The sequence below is a fragment of the Rhipicephalus microplus genome, chromosome 4 (genome assembly GCF_043290135.1).
Source record: "Rhipicephalus microplus isolate Deutch F79 chromosome 4, USDA_Rmic, whole genome shotgun sequence".
Taxonomy (NCBI): domain Eukaryota; kingdom Metazoa; phylum Arthropoda; class Arachnida; order Ixodida; family Ixodidae; genus Rhipicephalus; species Rhipicephalus microplus.
In genome coordinates, this window is record NC_134703.1 from 152,685,508 (window position 1) to 152,705,348 (window position 19,841).

The 19,841-nt window shown below is 46.4% G+C and overlaps 1 protein-coding gene across 1 annotated transcript in view; it reads left to right on the forward strand.

Moving 5' to 3' along the window:
• The window catches only part of LOC119172915 (atrial natriuretic peptide receptor 1), a 433,548-nt gene that overhangs the window by 120,385 nt on the left and 293,322 nt on the right, over window positions 1-19,841 (forward strand). The window contains exon 2 of the mRNA XM_075893770.1: window positions 13,405-13,561. Coding sequence (XP_075749885.1) covers window positions 13,405-13,561 — 157 coding nt within the window. The remainder of the gene's footprint in view (window positions 1-13,404; window positions 13,562-19,841) is intronic.

A 19,841-nucleotide genomic window follows, 5' to 3' on the forward strand; every position in this document is an offset into this window, starting at 1 on the left:
GCCGACGCAGCACGACAGATTGCCCGAGAACGACTCATGCTTTCTCAAGCCTCTCAGAAAGATCGATACGATCGTCACCACCGTGAAGTTTCGTATGCACCAGGTTGTCTCGTACTCTTGTGGACCCCATGTCGTCACATCGGCCTCTCCGAAAAACTTTTATTTCGCTATGACGGACCATACAAAGTCCTTCGCAAGATCAGCAACCTCACCTACGAGATACAGCGAGTCGTCGACGAAGCGCACTCAATGCCACCACCATCTACTGTTGTGCACGTCGTCAGACTGAAGCCTTATGTGTCACCCAACACTCCCCTTTCGTGACAAGTGCCGGGTCGGCGCTTTAACGCCGCGGGGTAGTGCCACAAGGCAGTAGTGGGATTGGGGCATAAAGCGGTAGAGGGTCCCTGGCTAAAAGGAAAGACTACGAAGTGGACAGAGACTGGTTCCAGCCCGCCAGTGCGCCAGGCATTGTGATCGCGTGTAATCGTTGTAAATATTTGTAAATATACGTTTTCTTGTAAGAATATATATATATCCTTGGCATTATTGTCTGTTAGATCTCATTATTATTGTGTCAAAACACGGAAAAACGAGCACTTAGATATGCACTTCTTCCCACATGTATATATATATATATATATATATATATATATATATATATATATATATATATATATATATATATATATATATATATATATATAGTGGGTGACAAATTATTTATTTATTTGATTTGTATACACAGATACACAAGGACACAGAGAAAGAGGGAAAGAGCAAGCTGGCAACTGCCACAATAATGGGCGCAACGTTTGCTCACTCTTTCAGGAGGAGGGAAGAAATAGAGGAAACAAAGATAAGAGTGAAAAAAGAGAAGAAAGGGAAGTAAAGAAAAAATGACTAATACGTCTGCAAGTATGAGTAAAAAATGAAAAAAAGTTGACTATAAACGTGTGGCCAGGTACGATTGGTCCATAAAAGTCAAGAGAGCTCGATGGGCTTGGTTGCGTGTGGAAGCACAACCTTTCGGAAAGAGGTGATCGTCTACGGTCGTGCACTTAATTCCCAGGAATTTATATTCTTTAATAATCAAAGCCCGCTGCGTAGTCAATGCTGGACAGTGCACTATGAGATGCTCAAGTGTTTCACAGGAGCCACAAGCAGCGCAGAAGGGACTGTCGACACGCCGGCGGATTCCATTATGCGGCATAGAATAGGGCTGTTGGTCTCCTTGCGGGTGAGTCTGATCTCGATGTCCTAACTGTGACAGCGAGCACTTGGCAACGGCCAAAGAGTACCCCAAAATGGAAGGTCCTGAAAGAGAAAGTTAAAAAAAAAATATGGCAGCATATCCACGGAGTGAATGATGGATAGTGGGGCGAAGCATCCGTCCATCTATTCGTTCTTGCTTCCGTCCATCCATGCGTGCGTCTGTGTGGTCGCCCGTGCGTCCATCCGCCCGTCCGTGCGTGCGTCTGTTCGTGCGTCCGTATCTTCTTCTGTGCGTGCGTCCCTGCTTTCGTCCATGCATCCGCTCCTCCGTCTGTCCATGCGTCCATCCGTCCATGCAGCCATCGGTGCGTCCGTCCATGCATCTATCTGTGTGTCCGTTCGTTCACCTATTCAAGACTCCAAGTACCACCACCTCGCACCTTTTCATCATATATTCTTCATATAAAAACACCACCATCCAGCGGACATTCCAAGGACTGAACGAAGGGAGGCACACGCACACTTTTTTACGGCTTGCGCTTCGTGTCTACTTCCCACCTTTAACCACCTCGAGTTCATGGTATATTCTAGTTTACTGCATTAATGGCACTGCGGTTCAACGCTCGCTAAATTTTTCCAAGGAACCAAGGAAGTTACGCCCTTCGATTATAACGTATCAACCCCTTTTTGTCAGATAGTGCTCAATGTACATGCCAATGGCTGCTAATGGAGATTGAGGGACAGGAGAATTCGGCTTTTAGTTAACGCACACGCTGCGAATTTTTTCTTGTTCATCAACGTACAGGAGAAATCTCTCACCGGCACAACCTTGCTGGTCAATGTGTAAGACATGTTACGTACTATGACGAATACCTGTTGCAATTACGATCTGCGCACTTTACCGACTCGAAATCAACTACAGTATTAAAGCAAGGGGACATCGTTCTCGTACATGCGGTCAACACGCCACGCCAGCTATGGAAGCGTGGAAGGGTCACGGAAGTGTATCGCAGTGCCGACGGTCTTATTTGTTCCTGCAAGATCAAGTTGCAAGGCGGTCACCTTGCGATCAGGCGGATACAAAGACTGCACCCACTTGAACTATGTGTTTAACTTTGCGTGGCTGGGAATGTTGATTATTTTCACGTTCCGGGCTGGGACAAGGAAACGAGAAAGAAGAAGGGCGCGAGCGAAAAGAGAGACGCGGGGACGCTCAAGGACAGCAGGGCGCTTCCAAGCGCAGTTAAATCAACAAATATATTTGCCTTATACCTTAAAGACGGAGTTGAGTCTGATCACAGTGTTTGGAACGCCATCGTCTTAACACAGGCACAGCAGAATAAAAGCATGAGCCCGGGATGTAATCTTATCTAGCCTGATCTGCAATGCTACAGCAGAAGGCGCGAAAACATTGTACAGCTGTCCGCACCGCAAAGAGTCTACTAGAAAAATCTTCACAGCAGAATTGTTGGAAATATTTCATTATATGTAACATTTTCTCGTAATATATTGATCCCCTTGTAACATTATAACTGAGATATTACTGTGGGCAAAGAAAACATTGGCTTAGCTGTTTCTTTCATCATCGTGCAGTCAACATTGAGCACTGTCGGAAGTGGTGGGGCTCAGCCCTTCTACCTCTTCATGGGGGGGTGGGGGGGGGGCTAGCGCTCGCCTTGCCCCCTCCCCCGGACTGATACGCCTATGCTTCGTGCCCTCTATTCCGACCCAACATAATGGAGGAAAAGTGGGCAAATTAGGAAGCAGAGGGGGTCAACAACATATCTATTCATGTCTGCAGTAAATCACTTAAGCTCTCGTGAAATAAATTTTTTGTGTGTTATTTGATGATGATTATTATGATGATCAAAACATTTTATTATGAAAATTCAAGGAAAACCAGAAGGGTCCCTATTCCAGGACCGCTATGGTAACCTCTGCGACAGCTCAGGCCCTGAGAATGAGGACCCGGCAGACCTCGTGGTTGCCGTAGCGAAGGAAAAAGCAGAGGACGAATTGAACCAGGAATAAGAGTGAATCTTAAGGCACGCTAAACTATTCTTGAAGGGTCCAGGAGACGGTGAGCAACGAAAGCGTGGTTTTCAGCGAAAAATAGCATAGGAGGGTCTATTGCGCCTTTACATACATACATACATACATACATACAGAAAATTTCGCCTTTACGTACATATACATACTATTGCGCCTTTACATACTATTGCGCCTTTACATACATATATACAGAAAAAGAAAAAAACACCTTTATTTCTAAAAAGTCCAACGACTTGTTCACGGATTTGGGTGAATGTCCCCGCCTAGTTCCGGTCACGAGCCACTGTAAAAGGCTAAATGAGCCCTAGATGTCACCGGCTACAAACCTCACTTACTGTCAGCGACGGCCATCTTGTCATGGCGTATGTGACGTCATAATTGATCGAGTGGAGTCGTCATCTTCTGCATAAGTTTTATCCGCTTAGAATGGTTCAAGTTTCTATGCCACGCTGAACAAAGCTAAAACAACTCAATTGTACGTGCAAGTGAAACAAGATCCTTGGCTGGAACACACTGCAGGCGCTTCCGAAGCAAGTGGCTTTTTACGACTACGGCTCCCGAGTGCTGCAGTGTTGTCAGACACTCGAGCCGCTCACGTGTTTATAAAAATATATTGTAAGTATATGGTGGGTCAAATTAGCTGAAATACTGCGAGTTTTTTTTGTGAAAAGCCAGGAATTGAACCACATAACACATATTATGAGTGAAAATAGAGTGTCATATCTTCTTTAGGGCACATGCAAACAGATCAATAGCGGCAAAAGAAAAAAAAAACTCATAACTTGGACTCCGTGATTCCTTGCTTTTTGAGGTAATTGTTTCTTTGCGACTTTCATAGGGTGCACGCATAGTGTGCAAACAATCATCGTAATCCAGGAATGCTTAGGTAGCCGTAAAAATAAAAGAAAGGAACAGCCCGAAGTATACGCTGCTAAGAAGTCAGGCAGAACAAACTGAGGTTCTGTTCTACTTATATGTGGCAGCACCGAGGGAGTCTGAACAGGTGCCGCCAATGTTGCCGTTACAACAGCACGTTGCCTACGCTATAAAGCATTAGTTTATATCTTTAGGAGTAGAGTGAGATGACACAGCATGACTATGCCTACACCTAAAGGCTAAACGTAAAGATGTATATGCAGCCCCAACTAGTCCACCAGTCGCCAATACCTACTATAGCTACCCAATACTTGATATATTAAGTCAACACTTAGCCGCATATAATATTAGCCAATGCGTACTATAGCTTTGCCAACACTAGCTTATATTCGCAATATATAACCTATAATACTTAGAATTAGCCAAAACCTACCAACAGTAATGACGATTCGACCATCAGTCAACACTCACTCGTTATAGCGATCATTTAGCGAACTCACTATAGTTAAGATTCCCTCATGCCAACAGCTATAGTATGCGAGTATAAGCACGGTATGCCGGGACGCGACCGTTCTGATGGTTCTTTGTAGAGGTTGCATCATCATAAAAACTTAAATACGGTGGCGTTATACGTATATCATAGCAACTCACTTTCTCACTTTTGATTTACGTAGGTAAAATGACTTGCTGCTTTAAAAAAAAAACAGAGGATTTGGCCGAAACGGTGACTGGACCCACCGTTTTTAAACAGACGCAGCGTACAGTCGGCGTCATACTACTCTTACTTTGAGTGTGTGGTCAGGCCTTGTGAAAAATGTCTAGTAATTTATCACAGTACCTAGTACAACTGTGCATTACTGATTTCTTTACGTGCGCATGAACATGCTAGACTGAAGTGCTACAATCATTGTGCCAACCGTAGCCACGAAAATATTCTTTTCCCCAGGCTGCACAATGAGTAAATCTTTCATGCCGACTGCGCAGCTGATCATCTGTTGGAGCACCGAAACCAGGCTTCAAGCAAGCTATACGACACTTGTGAGTTGCGAAGCGTACCATCGTAAAATAAATGAAGTCCTTATCTATAATTCATGGCTTCAATCCAGTCGCCACTAATATAAGACAGCCTGTCTGTTCTAAGCAGCTTTTCTCTGTATAATTTCGCGGTTAAATATTCACCCGTCTAGCCGCTTCCAAACGACTTGCTTTCGACGCAGACAGCCCGTGTATTACCTGCCGGCCATGATAACACCGCCCGCGGACAGAACTACGCTGCAACTTCGGCGCTGGTGGGTTTGCGTTGAAAGTGTTACAGGCTGTGTGGTCTCCGCGCTCTTCCTTTACGATCGCCTATTTAGCTGCCAAGGCGCGGCACGTTTCTCGTAATGGGTGACATATAGGCCACGTGCCGCTAGAATCTTCGCAATTACCAATAAGGTAACGACTAGCCTAAAATAAGCTCATAGGGCCACTTTTTTCACTACGAAAGACGTCATCTCGTTAAGTACAGCCTATACTGGAGGTTATTAGGGAGGAAGAAGACGCAGCGTGGCATTCTCGCGGCGTCGTTAGGAGGGATCAAAGTTTGAAAACAGCTCTCTCTAGGACCGATTTGGCTCGCTCCCTTTTTTTCATGTTTTTTTCTTCTGTCTCGTACCTATACTTTTTATTCTTTAGACACTCTACTCGTATAAACGAATGTAGCGGCTCAAAGTGGATTGTCCGGGGATTACTGTGCTGAGAAATCCGATTGCTCCTGACAGACGCTAATAAATTCTGAATCATGAGAGGGTTTCAATGCGGCGCTGAAGACGCCATTTAGTGAAATAAGGGGAAGTGAGCAGCCTGTACTTATCTAACTATACAGACAACAAATATGCACTGATGATAGGACAGCTATTGATTTTTATTTTTATTGAACCTGCTGTTGCATATCAAAACAGGCGGATGAAATCTGTAAATAGGAAACAACCAACTCCAGCTATTACGTGCACTGTACTTTGAATTGCGAAATAAATGTAAACTGAACTGAAGATACATTTATTATGTATTCCAAAATTTATTGTACGCGTATTGTTCTTTTCATTCATCCATCCGTTGTCTTTGAGAATGGTCTCTTGCAGCTATCCAGTTGTAACGAGTTGCGAAGTACGTAAATAATGCTTATTGGTAATATAGCGCTTACAAGTAGATCACAGTCAACGTTCGCATGACCAAACGAAGAACACTGGGCTTTCGTAGCAATGTCCCACCGTACGGGAAGCAGCTCAAGCTGTGTTGTCACCCAATTCAGTCGTGTGCGTGTGTGTATGTGTGTGTGTGATTGATTGATATGTAGGGTGTAACGTCCCAAAGCCACCATATGGTTATGAGAGACGCCGTAGTGGAGGGCTCCGGAAATTTCGACCACCCGGGGTTCTTTAACGTGCACCGAAATCTGAGCACACGGGCCTACAACATTCCCGCCTCCATCGGAAATGCAGCCGCCGCAGCCGGGATTCGATCCCGCGACCTGCGGGTCAGCAGCCGAGTACCTTAGCCACTAGACCACCACGGCTGGGCGTGTGTGTGTGTGCACGTGTGTGTGTGTGTGTGTGTGTGTGTGTGTGTGTGTGTGCGTGTGTGTGTGCGCGCGTGCGTGCGTGCGTGCGCTCTTTTTCTCAGTCATTCAAGGTTTTATCGCATTCTTTATTGACTCTGGAAATAAAAGCTTTTCGCGCCAAATGACAAAGTACAGATAGATATACCACTGCCTTGAGTGTGTGACATTGCCGGCAAGCCTCCCCTGTGCATGGCTCTCAACTTCAAGTAAATGCAAGACAGGCTACATAACTGTAAATGTCGCAGTTGAAGGTCCCAGCATTCCGATATGGTTATGAAGGACGCCTATGTAGATGAAACGTGCACATAAATGGAGGAAGGCTTCATGGGGGCTAATTATATAATTATTAGCAGATAACAGTTGGCTGCTCATTTCTCATGCGCATCATCGCGAACACGAGAACTCGCTAAATTACAGCACCGATTTAAGCTATCAAAGAAGTCAAGCTATATTGAGGGGAGGAAGTTATTATAATATTGACGTCTTCTGTCGAATAACAATGAAATATGATACTATATATTACAATACATGCCCTCGTAGATTCGAGTATATGTTTAGTTCACAACAATCCTGATTATATAATTCCTAAAAGCTATTCTTAACTACATATTCTAATGATATAATGATATAAAAATGGGCTAATGTAACATGCAATCGAAACGTTGAATACTTTGTCACTGAAAGAAGCTATTTGCTATCAGGAGGCTTTATGCTATACCTCTAGCGGGAAATTTATGTATTTGTTTGCAAATAAAACAAAATGCTGGTAGGAGGGAATCAACAAAAGGAAGAAAGCAGGGAGGTTACCAGAAAGACATCCGTTTGGCTACCCTACACTGGGTGATTAGGGAAGGGTACAAAAAAAGATGAGAAGTAGTGAGGAGCAGGAAAAAAACGGAGAGACTGACAGTAATTTCACTGCAGCGCGTAGAAGTCCACCGCAAGTCAGAGGCATTCACTCAAACCCATTTTTCTTAAGAAACACCAGAGGGCTTTCACTGCCTTGTCGGCTGTCGAGGGATGTGGGTGGTGCTGTAATAGCACCTGCACAGAAAGAGGCTGATAATCCAGTCGCCCCATCGCATTGGCATGTACTTGTCTGTCTGAGGCAAATTGAGGACAGTGGCACACCAGATATTCAATATTTTCAATGGTGCCGCAGACATCACATGCCGCACTGTCAGTCATTCCGATTAACGTGGTACAAGCTTTCGTGAAAGCAACTCCCAGCCAAAGGCGATAGAGAAGCGAAGATTCACGTCGATGTAGGCCGGGTGGAGGCCGGAATTGTAGGGAAGGATCAGGTTCCTGTAGTCTTGTACGTCGTGTGCTTGGTGAGTTCCATTCAGTCACTGTGATATTGCGGGCCAGTTGACGAATCTGCCTCGCCGCGTCCACTCTTGAAAGCGGAATCGGAATGCTGTTTGCTTTTTCATGTGACGTGTAAACAGCATGTTCTGCTGAACCATTTCCAGTTATACCACAATGCCCAGGTAACCATTGAAATACGATGTCGTGGCCTTTTTGTATTAAAAGGTGGTGGAGTTTCACGGTTTGGTAAGTCAATCAGTCGTGGCATCCGCGTCGGAGAACTGATTGCAGGCACTGTAACGCTGGTTTTTAGTCAGAAAACACGGCCCATTCACTCGGTCTTTCTTCGAAATTCGTGAGTTCCAGTGCACTACGCAGAGCTTCGAGTTCTGTTGTCATGGACGTCGTCACATGTAAAGTCTTATTAAAACGGCGAGTTACCCCTTGTGATGGCATAAACACTGCTCTACATGAACTGCATGACGTAGTCCAGTCATCCGTGTAAATGTGCACGCGGTGTGTGTAGTTTTGGTGCAGTGGGAACAGACTCAGTTGTTTTAGGGCATGTGTCGGTAAGTCCGATTTTCTCCGCATTCCTGGGATCACTTGGTAAACTCGTGGCCGGCTCAAGCTGAAAATAAGGAAGCAGTGTCTTTGATGCAGGTGCGTACGCCTCAGTAAACGATGAGCTATGCTTGCAGACAGTGGCATCGGATGTCGTGTGGGGCCTTTCGGCAGCGAGGCTCCTCAGGTGGTGGGAAGGTTTCCTGGCATAATGCCTGAGGTACATGCGCATTGTCTCTGTAGTAATATGCGCATTGATTGAGTGATCTTGAGCTATGGCAATGGTTTCAGCCATTGAAGTACCTAAGGGTAATCCAAGGCATATATTAAGTTCTTCGGCTTGAATGCTCTGAATTTTGCCCAGGTTGGTCTTGTCGGTGTTAGATATTGCAGGTAAGCTGTACCGCGAAAAACCGACAAACAGCACTTTATATACAGTTGTAGCATGGATGGTATGGGCACTCCCCATTTCTTTCCAGCAAGAAAATTGAACATGTGACGTGTTGCGATCAGCCGCTTCTTCACGTAGTTCACGTGTGAAGTTCATGACAGGTTTTTGTCTATTATGACTCCCATAAACCTGTGGCTTCTGCTGAACGATATGTGTTCTCTGTTTATTGATATGCTGTAAACAGACATTCGTTACTGCGTGAACGCTACCACTGCACATTTTCCGCAGGGCACCTCGATACCTTGTTTACGAAGGTAGCATGACGTCGTTGTAGCAGCATTCTGAAGGCTGGCGCAAAGATGAAGCCTTGTCCCACCTGATGTCTGTCAGCGTAGATAGAAGGAAGAAAGGAAGGAAAATAGAGGGAAAAGAAAGGCAAGAAGGTTAACCAGCCTATAGGCAGCCGGTTTGCTATCCTGCGCATGGGAGAGGGATAGGAGAGATGAAAGAGAGCGGAGAGGGAATAGAAAGTTCTACAGTGCTTGGTAGGTGCTCGACTAGTCCAATGACTGTTAGGTTGAAAAGCGTAGGGCATAGCACTCCTCCTGGAGAGTCTCCTTGGCTGCTGTAATAATCAGCTGTTCAGCCATTCGCTGCCATCACATAGAATGATCTCAGCTGTAAGTAGTTGTACATCCACATATATATCTTGCCACCAAGACCCACTGTTTCCAAAGCACTAAGGATGGCTTCATGGGTGACATTGTCGTAAGCCTCCTCAATGTCTAGAAACAGGGCCGCACAAAGTCTCTTACAGACTTTCTGGTGTTCAACCAATGTCACCAGATCAACAACGCGTTGTCGACTGACGAATGGCTGCGCCCGAATCCGGTCATGGATACTGGATAGATTTGGTAGTGCTTGAAATACCATTCCATTCATGTTAGAATCATTCTTTCCATTGATTTTCCTACACAACTGGCAATTGCGATAGGACGGTATGAGGCAATATCCAAAGGAGATTTACCAGCTTTTAGAAGTGGAATGAGGCTACTTGACTTCCATGCTTGGGGAACCATACAAGTCTACCAGGTGTTGTTGTATAGGCGCAAAAGTGTCTTCCGAGCTTCGTCTCCAAGTTTACAAAGGGCACGGTATGCAATGTCGTCAGGTCCGGGTGCTAAAGAACGTCTGCACAGTGCCAGTGCCGCTTCTAGCTCATCCATAAAAAATTGCCACTCCATACAGGGATCACGTGAGGGCGGTGGGTTTTCAAGTGTTTCCAATCTTGTTTCCGTGAAATTACACTCGCTGGCTATTCTTCAACAGAAGAATTCTGCGACATCAATCTCTCTGCATTGTAGGTGAAGCGCCAGATATGTAAACAAGTGTCGCTAACCGAACGTTGTGCTAAGACCCCGGACAGCTCTCCATATCAGTGTTAGAGACTTTCGTGCATCCAGTGACTCGCAGAAGGATGTCCAACGTCGCCAAGCCAGTTTATCTATGTGCCATTGTATTTTCTGTTGAATGCACCTCGCCAGCCTCAAAATCATCCATGAACTTTGTCCGTCTGTACCTACGTTCCGCACGACGACGTATCGCACGAAGTTTCTCAAGCTTGATGTCGAAATCGGTGAGCCTGTAACTAGTCAATAGTGAATGCGAGGTATTATGCAGGGCATCCTTTATCGAATCTTCTAGGTTATAAAATGAGCCGTCGCTACTACAGTCTTCTATTAACACATTAAATTTTGTCCAATCGGTGTATTTGAGGTTTCTGGTGGACTTGTAGCTGGTGAAACCTTCTATCCTCAGGCAAGGCCAAATATGGTCCCTGCCCTGCGTTTCAAGATCCAAAAACCTGTGCACTTTTCTGGTAAATGAGTGATGAACCAATGTTGGTAGTATAATGCATAAAGCCGGCTGCACAGAAGGCAGTAGTTTAATTGTAGAAATAAAGCACAATAAATGAAATAAACAATTAAGACAGATGAGATGAAGAATTACTGGTAACTTTCAACATTTATTAAAAAGTATCATCGCTGATGGACAGTGTCCGCATGAGCCCAATATGTTTGATGACCATCAACAACAAAAAACTGAAGCTAGTGGGCGAGGAAAACCCCGTGACAACACTAACCATTGTCAAATCGTTGCGGAAGAAGCTCTATTTGCGTTTCTTGTAATAAAGATTAGCTAGAAGTTCGCGCTGGTCCTAGTCAATTCCACGTGTGCTGTGTCTACCGTTTGAGTTGAGCAGCCTAATAATCGAGTGCAAACTATCGCATCCACGCACTTTACGTCAGGACATTTTTAGTTTTTCGGGAGCTGTTAACTGCGTTTTCTTTCACTCTTTTTTGCTTCTGACCATGATTTTACCTCCATTCACTGTGCACATGGTTCTGCGAACTCACTGATGAGTCAGCTCACTCGAACTCGATCCGACTTAGATCAATCTATGTATCTGAGTTTAAGTGAGTCAGGCTGAGTAAACATATCGGTGAGCTTGAGTATGTGTGAGTCCGTTAAAAAAATTTCACGAGTGTGAGTCTGAGTGAGTCGCGTTTAAGAAAATTATAGTGAGTCGGACTTCGAGTGAGTCCAAAGCGCAAAATACATTCATTGAGTGAGTTCGAGCGAGTTCCACTTTTTTCTGACCTATTGTTTTGTCTACTCAGTATTGCTATCAAGTCCTATATGGATTCAAATGAATATGCATGTCTAATCATATGTATTCCAAAACAGCATCGGTCGAACACCATTTCAATTTTTATTTATCAGATGCCTGAATTACATAAGAGGGGTGCCTTTGACCCCCCCCCCCCCCGAAAACTCTTCTATAAATGTGTTTCATGAATATATCTTATGTTGTCATGTCTTTCAAGAAAAAGGTCCTTACTTGTTGGCAACCAAGCGAATCGCGCCGCCAAGAAGAGCACCAATTGTGCTGGATCTCATAGTCCGCCCGCAACCCCAACCCCGAAGCGGGAAGAAATCCGCGTCACGGGGCTCTTTATACACAGGAGTCACGAAACGTTGGCGGAACCCAGCACAAGCTACGTGCGACCAGGAATCAGATAGGCCGCATGATCCGTCGGGTCTCGAACAAGCGAGGGGGTCTCAGAAGCCGCGATGCGGCGCGCCTCGCTTGCACTTTTGTGACTAGTCGAATGATGTATTTCACATCCTATAGATGACATCCTATAGGCGACAATGTGATGTGAGTGCGCTTGAATGAATTCATCCCAAAATATGCAAGCACACCCCCGATCTCGATATCTGACCAGCGTCTTGCAGATTTGGGCATGACGAACACGTACGGAGAACTCAAAGAGGCCCATCTCAGCAAGCAGTATTTGCGGCTTACCAAGTCGCACGCTGGAAGATGTCTCTTACGCTACCTCCATATGTCCTACACTTATCAGGCAGCAGAGTGGACCATGATCACAGAGGATGGGCGTGGTGCGTTGGTTTCAAGCCGCTGCCTCAAAACATGGCTAAGAAGACTCACGAAGGCAGGCGAACTGCGCGGGTTACAGCCTTGCAAGGACGTCATGGGTCCTGTTTTGGAGTCTTCTACATGGACGCGTCCGGCACTCACCACGAGAGGTGGTACACGGCAGCCTAGTTTATCAAAACATGCTTGTTCAAGAGGTCAGGTTTTGAGCCCGGGACATTACTCACGCGGAGGAAGTTGCCATAGCTCTCGCCGCAGTGGACCCCGCACCTGGACTGGTTATTAGCTATTCGCGGTGTGCGTGCCGAAATCTCACGAAAGGCCACATCACCATTCGAGCTGCTCGAATCTCGAAGGACTGCTATTACCTGCACCGCCCGAACACACGCATAGTCATCTGGACGCCAGCTTTCGCAGAATTAGTTGGTAACGAGGCTGCTGATGACTCGGCCCGCGCGCTTGATTACCGAAAACCTCCTCGTCTTCTATCAGCTGACTATACAGAACCTAATACGGTCGCCTACTTTCATGAGATCACAGTGGTGTAATAATCAAACAGACCCGAATTTCCGCTCTCGGCGACGGGCCTAAATAAGGTTGACGAGCACTGGCTCTTACGCCTATACACGAAGCCTGTATTGTGCCTGGCAATACTTAGACATTTCATTCCAGCGTTCTCCGGGGAATGCCCACACTGTGATCACCCGCTTACGAATTATTTCCATATTGTGTGGGCATGCCCGGTGGTTCGTTCAATCACTTCCACTGCATCGAAATTCTCCTTTTCTAAACGAAATATTTATAGTTGTCAAACGACGTGGTTCTTTAGCGGAGAATGACTACAGATAAACCAAGCGTTTTTTTGCGGGAAAGTTGCAGCAAATTTTCCTTTAAAGGGGCTCGCGACTTAACTGCTCTTTTTTTTTCGCACAGGCTCAAAGAGTGTGATTGACTGCTGCGACTGGAAAGATCGGTGTGGGCACGAAGACAGTGATGACCTCTCGCGTCTCATGGATCGGTGCTGGACAAGAAGCCCAACCAAGAGGCCGGACTTTCGTGAGCTTAAGGCTGTCATACGGAGGCTAAACAAGTGAGAGCTGTTCGTTTCTGCTATTTTAATGCTGCTGAGAACTGACTAAAGGGTATACTTAAACGAATATATAAAAGTATGGTTAATCCGGCCGTCATAGGAATCGGTATAACACTAATGTAGAACGTGTTCGACCAGAAGTAGTTGAATGTTTACTCTGAATTGATGTATAAAGGGAATGTACAATGTTTATTTGTGTTTGGCAGCCATAGCACTGTTAAACGTGAATGCAACCGCGTTATGCTCGGTGGTACGGCTTAATCGCGTCGACGAATGTTCAATATTGGGGGTTGAAGGAAGCCGTGTGGTAGTTGCAGTAGTTAACCGAGAAAGCGTAATTAGAGAAGGCGTTGTGGCACTCAGAAGAGCGCCGCTGGTTGTATGCAAAACTTCGGCTAATTACCGCATCCTGTAGGCCTGTTAAAGAGTTATCGAGCACCTCGGCCAGACTGTAGGGAAAAGCATAGTGCGTCCTGTCTGCCCAGCAGGGATTTGTCTCGCGGCGAACGTAAGCGGGGAACGTGGTGTTAGAGCCAGGTGAGGCACGTGCAAGCCGCAGAACTGTTTGGTGAGGATGGATGTCATAAGCGAAACCGACGGTTTAGGAAGCCTTCATGACCTGCCGGTCATGTAGGCTTTCTACGATGCTTGGGCTAACGCGGCCACCGGTGGTGGTAGTGGTGTTGCAAAAGCGGGGTTAGCCTTGCCTAAAAGGCTGGCGATTGTTCCACCTGAGCATTTCTTAAATTAAATGGGTCAGTCACCAAATGTCACTCAGTCCAGTATCTCGCAGGAAAGTAATCAGGATAGGTTGCACGCTCTTCCTCGTTGCCTTGCGTCCTTCAGTAAAGATGACATCTTCCAATGCCGGGTGCTTGTGACAACTTTTGTGCAAGCTGCATATCGTCTCCTTTCTTTCTCTGTCAAACTGCGGGAACGGCCAAATGAAATGTTCGATGTCAGCACAAACAGCACAAAACGGGGAAGCGCCTTGCCTAGTCTTGAATGACCAAGCCGGTGTGTATGCAGAGTCGGTTCTTATACCCGATAAAGCAGCGTCGCTTGTTCTCTCGAAAGTCCGTGATTACGTATGACTGATGCGGAAACTTGCGGATCACCCTGAAGTGACTGCTTATAACATCGTTGTTGTTCAGGTAATTTTAGCTCTTATTTTTGGAACGCAAGTTCGCGATTCGCATGCAAGGGCATCAGCTTTTTCATTGCCTTCAATTCCAACCTCGGATAATATCTACTGAACTTGTACATTGAAGTTCTTGCCGATCAGGTGTTTTATGAGCGCCAGAGATTGTCTTGTGACTTTTTCTCGAGGTATCCCTTGATGCAGTCGCTGTAACGCCACTGTGACTCAGTCAGCACTACCACATCTCGTGCAGAAAGTGTTTCCAATTTTCGCAAAGCCGCGGTGATTGCTGCGTTTTCTACAGTTGTGGAAGACACAACATGATCCAGAAAGCCCGACCATGGCACGTCCAGGGAGGGTATGCGGAAAGCCGCTGCTAAGCCATCCGTCTGTGCGCATACCGATCCATCAGTGTAAATTTGTAGGTGACCACAGTAGATAGTGCTCAAATGGTCTAACAACACAGACTTCGCTTCCTCACTTGGAACAGTGCGTTTCGTCGGCAGTTTAGGGACCCTGAAGTTAGATGCTACGTCCAAAATGGACCATGGCAGGTCGATAGGGCTCCGATGAGGCGATTTCAAGCTTCAATGTCGAAATGTGTTGAGCGCCGGGAAAAATGTGAGTCAGGTCTTCCTCTTAGCCGCCGGAGAAGGACCGTCCCTGTGGAGGACTCGCCAAGTCTTGATAGCTACGTCAACAAAGCCTGAGAAGCCAGGAGGTGGAGTGGTAGAGACTCTGCTTGATCACTGATCTTGTTTGACGTCGTATGAGGGACTCCCATCGCCAATTGAAGACCCTTTCTGTGCAGTGCCTCCAAGCGTTCAAACTGGCTCGGTGATGGCGATATCAGCGGCAGCTGGTAAAAAATGCGGCTTGTTATGAGCACAGCGTTCAGCTTAAGCATCAGCATATCATTCTTGCCCCAGCGTACACCTGCCATGCGACAATATGCGTTGAGTCTCTGTACGGATGTGGCCATAATACCATCAACCGCTCTTCGCCATAGTAACGCCAAGGAAACGAACATTTGTCACACGATGAATGGAATGGGCTCTGATACTCAGCGAGAGGCGCGTTGACTTCCACCGCACCCCCGGGAAGAGCATGGAGCATGGCGTTGAATGATAGAACTGGCGCCCTATGCGATCCGGGCCAGACGTTTGTGTTGGTACCCTGAGATCCAGATGCAGATATCATCGGTACATATTGATATAACTGCTTTCAGAGCTACTTTCAGAGTGCCAGGAAGGCTGGTCATGGCAGCGTTAAAAAGCAAGGAAGATAGGACATTTCTTTGTGGAATGTTGAGGGAAACGCTTCGCTCTTCGCTCTTGACATTTACAAGCTTAACCCGGACACGCCGGTCTCCGATAAATTCATGTACGGAACAAAGAGCATTTCCAGAAACACTCATGGCTTGGAGTCCGTTGACGATGTCTGTTTGAAAAACACAGTCAGATGCTTAGGCAACGTCTACGAAGACGGCGGGTATAGAGAATCCGCTGACACGGTTGTGTTCGATGAGGCTGAGCAGGTCAAATACACTGTCCTGGGTGCTCAGTCGTGGGCGAAATCCCGTCATACACTCGGGCCATCTACCTTGTTACTCAAGGTACCAAGTTAGTCTTGTGCATATGAGTCTCTCCATTAACTTAGATGCGCGTGATGTTTGCAATACCGGTCGATATTAGGTGAGGCTCGCAGGATCTTTTCCGGGCTTCAGCACTGGCACAACCCATGCTGTCTTTTATATAAATGGAATCTCTCCTGTTCTCCAGACATGATTAAAAATGTCCAAAAGGGCGCGCCTTCGATCACATGGCAGGTTTTTCAGCATCTGATTGCCGATCATATCATGACCCACAGCACAGCGTCTCTTTAATTTGCTAAGCGCCATATCCAGCTCTCGAAATGTGAACGGCGTATCCATTGTATGGGATATTCTAGGTAGCAGAGGTATCACCACTTCTGCTGATCTGTCAGCTGTGTATACGTCTGCAAAATCTTCTTCAACGGTTTGCAAACTTTACCATGCTTCAAAGCGAGTGCTTTGAACGGTCTGTGAGAGCAAATCTTTCCAGAAAGACTATTTATGACTCTTTATATTCTTGTCAAGGATGTAAACGGTGATAAATTTTCACAAAAAACAGCCCATTGAATTCTGCGTAGTTTTTTTTGTGGCGGTGAATTGCAGCATTTATCCGGTTATGTTCAGTTTTCGTCGATAGGTTTCCTTTTTTTTTTCTCATGAGCTTCCGCTCCGCTCTTCTACACGCTGCGCACAGTTTCTTCAACTTCAAGTCAGGAGCAGGGAAATGATCGGGCAATTTTAGTGGTGATGTCGTCGCTCGCTTACTTCGTATCATGTCTGCAAACAGCTCACCAGAGTATTCGTCCAGCGCTGTTCTGTACGTATCCCGGCGATTCACATTGCAGAAATATCGACCAATGGTCTCGAATCCGATGATATTGGTGAATATGGGGAAATGATCGCTGCTCATTCTTTCTGGGGTCGTTGCCGATGATGCCAGAATGTCTACGGTCTATCACACTCCATAAATCTGGCGGCCGAAAAAAATGCTGGCTTGCCATCATTCGCCACACATAAGTCAGCAACATCCGCTGTTGCCAAAAGTTCCTTGCCTCGGGAATCAGCACTCTTTATCTCCCATGAGCGGGTGATGTGCGTTAAGGTCGACACATATTACTCGAGGAGCAGGACACCGAGTGCAAATGTCCTTTAGGAGAACCTCTATAGGGACCTTCTTGTGTGGGCTTATGTACACCGATATTACACTCAGTTTTCGTTTTCCTATGCACACTTGCACCGCAGTGACTTCCAGTGAGTTGGAACAGAGGTCTTGCACTGGTAATGCGACGTGAGTCACTTCCCGCCTTATGTATAATGTGGCGCTTCCATTTGCAAAGGATAGTATGCTCATTGCAATGTCGGATATATCCTGTGGGCGTCCTTCCATTTGGGAGGCCGGCTTCCGAGATGTCTAAAATTGGTATTGGAATGTCTCGCAGGAATACGTTAAGTTCACACAGACGCTGCAGAAGACCGGCACAGTTTCATTGCATTATTAAGGGCACTTTTGAGGGACGAAATGGGCCAGGTGGGCGAGGTGTTGCCATTATTCTACTGTGTATACGTGGAAGCAGGGCCCAGTATCACTGACTCGAGAGCCAGTACTGCTTCCAACATATCCTTCGTAGAACTCGCTGGCATCTTTGCGACGTGTGAGCGTAGTGCCGTGAACAAAGCTCGAATCACTTGCTCGATGTTTTCCTGTTGATTGCTTTCAATGGCTTTACATCGGTTCAATGCAGCGGCATAGGTGCGCGTGGTGGGCTCTGGAACACATTCTTCAGCAACAGTAATCCTTTGCGTTGGGTCAGGTACGTCTCGTGTCGATTTCAGGCGCAGAAAATTTTCTGCATGGTCGTTATCTAAGCCACTACGTTGCGGCGCGTCGGTCTTTTTCCTTGTGTTCGATAATTCGCTTACAGCCTTCGGGCCGAGAACAAACGTCTTATTTCTTCGCTGAGCGGCTGCCGTGCTGGACATCGGCCATGACTAGCTGGATGGTCACCGCTGCAGTTAGCACATACAAGTTTTTCTTTACTTGTACACGTCTTGAAGTCACGAGGACCTCCACAGCGCTTGCACCTCTGATCTCCACGACAGTGCTTAGCGACATGCCCGAAACGCTGACATTTGAAACAACGTAGTGGCGTCTCCACATAGTCTTCCAGCTCATATGTGGTAAAACCAAGGTTGATCTTGTCTGGGCTTTCCAAATTTGGAGGGAATGTGAGCACCACAGATACGCCAGGACTCCCATTCGAAGGACGAAGTTTGGACCCGACGGATGATTCTTTTTGCGTGGTATACGCCCCGAGATTTCAGATAGGTTAGCAACTCTTTGTCTCAGTACCATCTTGGGACTCCTCTTACGACGCACGTATTATTCATATAACTATAGGGTACACGGGCAGATATAGCTATTCCACAGATCTTTTGGTCTCTAGAAGCAAGTTAGCTTGATATTTCGTCGGAATATCCAAGAGCAAAGAACCCTGTGCTGTGAAGTGACTCTAGGCTGGGGATCCACCGAGAATCGTTTCAATCTCACAATAAAGGGCAATAGGGTTCACTTGTCTTAAGTTAGCTCCTTCGTATGCTGGAGCAAGTATCAAAGAAATACCCGCTGTCCTGTCTTTGCGATGACGCACCACACGAAAGCCACCTTCGTCCATATCTAGATTCGTAGAGTTCACCGCGTTGTGGTCCACGATGTCAGTTGAGGCGTCCTCAGGTTCTGTGATGTCTTGTCGCTTGCAGTCAGGCGTCCTTGCGCAGGCCAGCTGATGTTTGTGGCCAGGTGTCACCACTTAGGAGGTCATGGCAGTACTCTTATGGACCCTTGTTCCGGTCCTTTCAGTACCTTTCAAGGCGGCGGGGTGCCCAGCCCCCGTTGGTTTCCAATACGTAAGGTACCTTTTCTAGTCGTCCGACGTCTTGATCAGTTCTGAGCCGTAACATAAACAAAAGAAACGATAAATGCATACAGAGCTACTTAGGCAGGCAGCACCAGAGTGCCTCGATGCTGGGCAGCACCAGCTTCCTCGTCGTCTTCCTCCTGCCACCGGTGGTACGTTGATGACAGATTGACAAATTACAAACGGGTCGAATAAGATTAATGCAGAGCAACAATGCATTGAACGAGTCAGTCGCGCACGCCATGGTTGTGATGAATCACTTCACTTTACCGCTCCAAAGGCCGACAACACCGCGCCGACCAAAGAATTGTACGAGAAATGATGTAGAAATTAAAGAGGCGTTTGTAAAGCCTTCATAGTGTGTGGCGGCTGTGGCGCAGTGGATAGCGCTCCCACATTTTTTGTAGCGGACGGACAGGTTGTGGGTTCGATGTCCATTAACGAAACTTTTAACACGAACGTGTTTTATACCGTGATCCACAACGGTCCTATGGGCGTACTCTGATCACGTACATGACGTTATAAAACGCATTCTAACAGATTTGAAAGAACACCTAGAAGAAAAGCTTCCCGTCGCAAGTAGTCCAACCTACGACCCATCGCTACACAGTGCGTGGCGGAAACAACTTG